Source organism: Argentina anserina, chromosome 4, assembly GCF_933775445.1.
Source record: "Argentina anserina chromosome 4, drPotAnse1.1, whole genome shotgun sequence".
NCBI classification, from domain to species: domain Eukaryota; kingdom Viridiplantae; phylum Streptophyta; class Magnoliopsida; order Rosales; family Rosaceae; genus Argentina; species Argentina anserina.
In genome coordinates, this window is record NC_065875.1 from 8,605,613 (window position 1) to 8,613,904 (window position 8,292).

General features: G+C 40.6%; 2 protein-coding genes across 2 annotated transcripts; both read left to right on the forward strand.

The window, feature by feature from the left end:
* The first annotated feature begins 221 nt into the window (after positions 1-221).
* Positions 222-1,011, forward strand: LOC126790938 (glycine-rich cell wall structural protein 2). The gene has a single exon (XM_050517317.1). The coding sequence runs from the start codon at positions 340-342 to the stop codon at positions 838-840; it is 501 nt and encodes a 166-aa protein (XP_050373274.1). The 5' UTR covers positions 222-339; the 3' UTR covers positions 841-1,011.
* A 4,654-nt stretch (positions 1,012-5,665) lies between these two features.
* On the forward strand, positions 5,666-6,250 carry LOC126790939 (uncharacterized). The gene has a single exon (XM_050517318.1). It carries the CDS (start codon positions 5,718-5,720, stop codon positions 6,078-6,080), a length of 363 nt encoding a protein of 120 aa, XP_050373275.1. The 5' UTR covers positions 5,666-5,717; the 3' UTR covers positions 6,081-6,250.
* Positions 6,251-8,292: the final 2,042 nt, after the last annotated feature.

Here is an 8,292-nt window from a genome sequence, read left to right on the forward strand (position 1 = left end):
ATAGGCAACATACATACACTTGTCGAAAGAATGTGAATCTCCAACTGCTCAGCTCTTTGTAAGCCACACAACTTTGGTCCTGCAAAAGTCCACGCATGCCACGTAAGTCGATGATCACCGGCCGTCTCTACTGTCACCCCATAATTCTCTACTTTCATTCCTACAGTACCAACCTAAAACCAATATAAATAGCCAAGTTTGCATGCTATGGATTCACAACTTCTGAGAGAGTTTCATGCTTATTGCATTTGTTCAAATAAGCTACGTACTTGATCGACTTAATTCTTCCATCTTAATTAATTAGTCGTCATTTGCTTCCATACTTTCAGAAAAACAAAAATGGCTGCATTCAAGTCAGTAGCTATTCTCGCGCTGCTTGTTGTTGCTATATCATCGTCGGATATCAAGGTATCCGAGGGACGAACCGCAAGGAAGGATTTGGGGATTGATCTCGGAGGAGTTGGTATTGGAGTAGGAGTGGGACTAGGTGTAGGGCTAGGTGGAGGTGGAGGTGGCTCTGGCTCAGGGTCTGGATCCGGCTCTGGATCAGGTTCCGGCGGTTCTAGTTCTGCATCAAGTTCAGCTTCGTCAAGTTCAAGTTCAAGTTCCAGGTCTGGTGGTGGAGGTAGTAGTGCAGGCTCTGAGGCAGGTTCATCTGCCGGGTCTCGGGCCACGTCTGGGTCTGCAAGGAAAAATGGTGGTGGAGGTAGTGGAGGTGGTGGTGGAGGAGGTTCCGGCTCCGGTTCTGGAGGGGGCGGGGGAAGCGGCTCTGGTAGTGGTGAGGGGCATGGTGAGGGGCGTGGATATGGTGAGGGCTCTGGCAGTGGAGGTGGCGACTAAATATATAAGAGTGATCATGAATTGGATTACTAAAAGAATAGTGATCGATGTATTCTGATGGACTGATTCTGTACTTTATGTATTATATAAATAAAATAGGTGATGAAATAGTTGAGGCTTGATTATCAGGTCCTGATCTGTATTTCAATTAATATGAGGCATCGATCAGTATGATTAGATGTTCAACCTGCAAAAATTATTTGCATGGTGTATAATTAATCTATCTTAATTTATAAAAAAATATGAATCTAATTAACCCGAGAATTCTATGTATCCTCTGATCTAGCTCATTAGTATGAACATAAATCCAACCTATTGCTCCATACATGTAAATAATCAAAAATTAAGTTTTGGGTATGCGTAATTTATTTAGGCAAAGACGGAAAAACACATAGTATCACAGAGAACTAAGTGAAAACCAGCACTAAATCCAACTAAGACGGCAGTAAATAGAAGAATTGCCCTCTTTGCTCGTATAAACTAATGAAGCGAATAAAATTCAGCTCTACATTTCATCACAAGTTCAACTAATATGTTCATTTTAATTATTGTATAAGTATGTGTGATTATAGTCAAATTACTATAATTATAATATAATTATGCATAGTTATGACATAATTATGTATAATTATGATAACGTTATTTTGTTATTTTATATATATATATGTATAAGTGTGCATTAATCAATATTTAATTCATTTGATATGTATTGTCCTTTTATAAAATTTTAACTTCTCCGGTGACTCGTTTCAAGATTCGCCACTAGTTGTCTAGAACGGTCGAAGCAGGCAAACAAAGAATTGTTTGGTCGATAGGAATTATAGGAAAACCCCTATAGATGTATCAGGAAAAGTGAATCGAACTAACTCTACCGTAAGCAAAATTTACCATAGAGGAATCACAAGTACGGTATAATCATGAAGGACAAAACACTAATGGCATACTAGCATAGGACGGTGAATGTTTATAGTACGGTATTATTAATCATGTACGTACGTAAAAGCTAGTGTTGGTTTAAATGTTTAGTGTCTTTGAGCTTCAGCTAGAGAGTACAGAGTAACGTAACAGATATATATATATATATATATATATATATATATATATATATATATGTGCATGTTAATAAAAATTTATGGATATGTAGAAAAACCGCTTATGATACAGAAATATATAACTCGATCATCAACAGTAGAAGTGACAAATGGGGCGAAAAGTCTGAGCCCGTCTGGTTAAAAGGCGGCCAGGTACGGCCTGAGCCCGTTAGTTACAATATTTCACAAATATTATCAAAGTAGTGTAGAAAACGTCATTGTTTTGACATACATAACGTTCTAAAAATAAAAATATATAATATGTTAGAGTATTTTATTTATTTTACTATTCTAAATAGTTATATAAAACAAATATTCTAACTACATAATATTTTTTTATTGTAATTGTGTCTTATAATGCTAATGGGCCGGGCCGGGCCACTTTTTAGCCCGGTGTCATGAAAACTCCAAAAGAATTCCAAATATATTGAAATCATCTTACAACAATAGTGTATCGAAACTGAATTCAAAGTACAACTCAGTCGACTTGAATTATACATCACTAATTTATACACTCAAGTATTAAAATAATTGGAGATGTAATATTCACTTGATTCTCACCACAAACAGAAGAAGGAAACCCTCAGTAATCTTTCAAGTAAGCTCTCCGAGCCTGCTAATTCCCACCTGCAGAACTATCTCATACACCATCAATTTGGTGCACCGGGATTATAAACACAAACCCGGTAAGCTTTTCAAGCCGTATGAGTAAACCAACATTTAAACGTACATCACATACAAAAGAAATGTACAATTAACATTTTTAAAACATGTGTACTCATGAGACTTGGGCATCCCACCTGGTTACCCGAATGTACAATTAACATATTTAAAACATGTACACTCATGAGACTCAGGCAGCCCACCTGGTTACCCATTATCATTTTTAAAACATGTGTACTCATGAGACCCAGGCAGCCAACCTGGTTACCCGTTATCATTTTTAAAACATGTGTACTCATGAGACCCGGGAAACCCACCTGGTTACCCCTCATGCAGTACAAGACAGATAGACTAGAGCTCTAATTGATCGTAACCAACACCCGGCCAAAGCCTTGGTTCCCGATTTAAATGTCATCACCGTCAGAAAACATTTTAACAAGACTCAATATTAAAACCACGTACAATATAACAATCCACGCATGTTTATGTACTACAACCAAGCAACTCTTGCACACCAATATATAACAAGTCACGTCAATAGTCCATTATACCGGAAGGTACATTATCTTCCATTTCGGTCCCATCCACCACAATTAATTGAAAACAATATAATTTCATAATTTAAATAAAAACTATAATGTTATATAATATAGCAAACCATATATATAGCAAACCACATACACAACTCACTATATTATATCGACATCACAGTTCACTCATTTAAGGAAATCATAAATACAAGTCACCGCCAAGGGTAGACTTGTCATCGTGAGATTTACTCATCTTATTTTCTGCGTGAAACTTTTACGACACCAATAGAGATTCCCTCACTCGTTTCGTCGGTCACCTAGTGGCATAACAATGTGTTGAGAAAACGACCCGCAAAACAATAGGCGAATATTAATTACAGTAAAAAAAACACTATTTTCACAAAAACACTGTTCACGAAACACTGTTCACACGCTGCCACAAACAGCTGCGCGTGGCCTCTCTTGCAGCTATCAAAACCCTCTAATTCTCTTCCTACAACTTTCCTAGGCCGAATACCTACTCACCACCGCCCAACTTCCTCCCACGCACCGCCCTAGGGGTCGGCACGCGCACCACCAACTCCTCCACCCAAACTTCGTCGAATCACAAAACTTTCAATACCAAAAATGTGGATCACAAGGAGTAGAACACAACCATACTGCAGCTAGTTGTAAATCGGCCGGAGACCGCCGGAAACGCCGCCGCAAGAAACCCGGATCAGAGTTGAAGATCGGAGGTGAACTAGCTCGATTCGAGCTTCACCGCCGGTGGATTCGTGTCTAGAAGAAGGAGTCATCGCCGCCTCATGCCCCAGCCTCGTCGGCGATGTCGAGCTCGACGATGCCGCAGTTGTACTCTCTCGGTGGTGGCTAAAACACAATGCGGGGTACGGTGCCGCCACCACCAGTTGACACGGCTCGGCCGTGCGGTTCCAATGACACCGGCGGTGTCGAACACGGCGGCCGAAGGAGGGAGATTGCCGGAGAAGGACGGTGGTGGTTTGGAGAAAACGGGGGTTGGGCCGGATTGGGTTTCTTCTTTTACATTTTCTAATATGAGTTTCCAATAAAATCATTTTATAACCTTCCCAAATCGGAAACCAAACTTCCGTTGCTAACAACTTTCACATACAACATTCGATTAAAGTGTGCCGCATGTCCACAAACTTGTATCGACGAGCTCTACAACTTTCTTGAATGAAGTTTTCAGAGAATAGTGATGGATTGAAAGTCAACTCATAGCCACTGAAAATGTAACGTTTTTCAACTTTAAATTTCCAAAAAACACTTTCATTTCGTAAAGATATCAACAAGAAAGTGTAGAATGTAATTTTTACTCGAATTACTAAGCATAACAATTTACGAGACATTACAAGAAATGAAACTCGAAAAAACGGGATAGGCATAGGCCATGGGCCGGGCCGACCCCGGCACGATAATAAGTGAGCCGGACTGAGGACGGCACGAGCACGGTTTTGGGCCGCATAAAATAGACTGTGCGGCCCAACCCAATCAGTGTGCCACCTCTAATCTAACAGGTTCAACACAGCAATTAATCGTCAAATTAATCTGATCTCTATAATATCATCCTATGATTGTCGAAGTTTTAGAGCAGACCAATGTTTCTGATGATATTGAATACATATATATATATATATCATATACATGCATGTCGATCAGAAACCAGGATAACAAGATACATCTTCTATCTTTTCCCGGATATCATGATACCAGAATAACATGATATCCTTCGAAGGCACGTACGGGGTTGAACTACTAGGTGTCTATGCTCCACCTCACGTCACATCTCTTGCCGCAGGCCGGCCGAGTGTGGTAATTTTATCGTATGGACCGATATCTGAAAACTACTATACTGAGTTCAACAACCAACTTTCTCATTACATGTAACATGCCGCTGGTGAAATGTGGTGCCAGAGTTTTATCGCTTGTCGATCAAGAATCCGAATTTCATGCACGCTTCTCTTTGTGAATAAAGTCAATAAACAATTAAACATGCATGATTGGCCAGACCCAAAATTAGCCTCTGAAATTCTATGGCTGGATCATAATTGCACGCGCACTTCATATAAAATAGTGCTAGGAAAACAGAGACCACCCATTCATATCATGCGACTTGCTCGATCAGTACACATGTTCATCAAAATTTCAATATCGTAGGAGCCGTTCATACTCCCACTACGTACCAGTAGTGGGTGTGTGTACGTAGTTAGGTAGATCATTTTATGATCAGTGACCGAGTCGGCACCTCTGTAATAATCAAAACCAAATATGCGCACCTAAAATCCTAATCTTACAACCACAAACTTGAGGAACAACCACTAAACTTGGTCCTCCTTTTTTAACTACTAAGTTTGTAATTCATATAATGGTTCCACATCTCATATCCCAATAGCAAAGCAACATATATACACATGTAAGTGATGTAACATATATTGATCCCCACTTCATCATTCCACATTCTTCACGCTGATCCCCGCCAATTCCACTATGATCGCCAGCTATAAATAGAGCAATGCAGACCCTCTTAACATTTGTACCAAGCCTAGCTAACGATTTCACTAGAGTTCAAGAAATGGGTAACTTCAGTTTGAAATACTTGTGCCTAGCTGGTTTGCTGGTTTCAGCTTTTGCCATGCAACTTACTGAAGGCCGAGTGGCAAGAAAAGACCTCGGGATAGACCTCGGAGGAGTCGGGGTTGGAATCGGTACTGGGGTTGGCATCGGGCTCGGAGGGAGTGGTTCAGGCGCCGGTGCAGGATCTGGCTCTGGGTCTGGCTCCGGATCAAGTTCGGAGTCAAGCTCAAGCTCATATTCTTCCTCAAGGTCAAGTTCAGGGTCGGGATCATCAGGTGGAGGGTCTGAAGCTGGTTCTTCTGCAGGGTCTTATGCTGGCTCTAGGGCTGGATCAGGCTCCGGAAATAAAGGCCATGGATAAGTCGCTCCAAATACGTACTTCTAAATGCATGTGGCTCGATCTGGGGCAAAAACTATTTTCATCACCACGTTGTTATTATGACAAGATAATCAATAGTGTTAAGTTTATGTCTGTATTATTGTATGTTATGTAATATTACGTCAATAAAAGAATGGATTGGTTTAGATTGATGTACCTATTCCACTTTATATTAGCATATTGCACGAGATCAATTAATGTTAGAAAATGGTAAACGTCGTCAGGATATGCTATCGAATTCGAAAGGGGTATTGCCGGTTTGCCGAATGATCGATCGAGAAGGTCACACAAAGGTGTGTATAGTACGTACTGATAACTTCACCAAGCCAACTTTCCCTCCAAACTTACAATATACATTACGGATTAATCTGTATGCAAATCCTGTATCTATTGTTTTCTTAAACACAAAACCTACTCGCTCTAAACTTAATTAAAAAAGGAGAGACTTGGTGAACTAATTAAAACAGAAAAGATGTACCAAGTCGGAGAAACTTTGCTACTGATACGAATTAGGGATAATTAAATATAGATACATCACAAAATACACTAGAAAAATAAAAGAAAATCGTTCAGGCCTGCGTTAACCCCAGAGAGAGAGAGAGAGAGAGAGAGAGAGAGAGAGAGAGAGAGAGAGAGAGAGCTTACTTCTCTTCTGAAACTACCCACTTCAGAGAGAGAGAGCATAGGGCTGCACACCTATGTTGAGAAGAGTCTCAACAAAGCAACAGAACTTTCATGCTGGTCTTCATGTCGCGGTGGAAGGTTATTTCAAGCTACTTATTAACTGTATAACGACATGCTTAATCGATCTCATGCTCCTTATAGAATAAGCGTTCTTTTGTTTTCAGAGTATCTGCAATCAGCAGTTTATAATAAATTGCTTTTACATATTGTTTGAGCTGGGAACAAGATTTTCCCACGGAACAATCAGCAAGCTCGGGTTTTGAACCCTAGATGGTTCTAACCTTCGTTCTCTGTTGTTGCTTGGCGTGCCAGTACCTTTGAGTTAGGTACAAGTCTTGCTTGTTGATGATGATTGCGCTCACGTACTGTCTTCTTCTCGAACGATTGTTCCGCAGTTGCTGATAAACCGCTGAAGTTCGAATGACCTATACACAACCGGAGTTGCTAGGTACCTTTCACTCCACCTCAAGTAGATGGCCGATCTTACTTTAGATCGCTTGGAGAAAAGCAGAACTTATAATGTGTCGTTGATAGCGGGACTCTCTTGCTGTAGGGAATTACTGACTAGTGCAGACTTTTGTGTTTGCTAGAAACTAGGTTAGCGACTCGATGGACTTGACTCTGGTTGCTGAAGCTAATCGCTGCTACATGCAGCGCGAGGCGTACATCTGGGTAGCTCTGCTCCGATGGGAGACTTGGTTGCCGAAGCTAATCGGACTTTTGCTCCGTGAGGATACTTGACTATGCGGTTGCGTGATAGTTTGCTTGACGTTGTGTGTGTTATTTTTCACATTCGACCCCTTTTATATAGAGAACACAGATTCTTCTTTCTTGCGGATCAAGTCTTGACAACCTCTTAGTTGATTTGGATTCACCTTCCTTATTCAACTCAGATTCTATACAGTATCAGTCCCGAAATCTATTCCAATACGGAACGTAATCTTGCTCTTCGATAGATTTTCCCCAAATAACCGGTCCACGAGCCTAAAAAATATAGATAATACCAGAGTATTATTTTAGGCCCAAACATTTCCCCCCAGGCCTTGAAATTGAAGACCCAGCGAAATTGAAAAGGGCTAGAAGAAAACCCAAAAGGTTATCTTTTAAAATAATTCGAAACGTTTTACGTTCCCCCGTTGCCAATCGACGCGCGACTTCACCTCAAACCACTACAACCATTTGACCTGAAGCACGCAAGAAACACCTACTGTTTCAGAAACTCAAACTAGTTTCAATCGAACAGACGCATCTCTTCTCATAACCCAATCGGTCCTAATCTCATAAACCCTTTCAGTTTCTATTTAAGTCGCGATCTCGAACTCTACCAGTTCATCCAATCCATTTGTTTCCATTATCAGAAAACCCAAAAAAAGCCCTCTTTCAAAATCTTTAATCTTCAGCAACAATGGCACCGAGACCCAATCACAATGATGCTTAAGAAGGTGCAAGGCCTCTCCTTAGCTACCCAAAAAACGAACCCACCAATCACACCACCATTGGAGTGATTGAC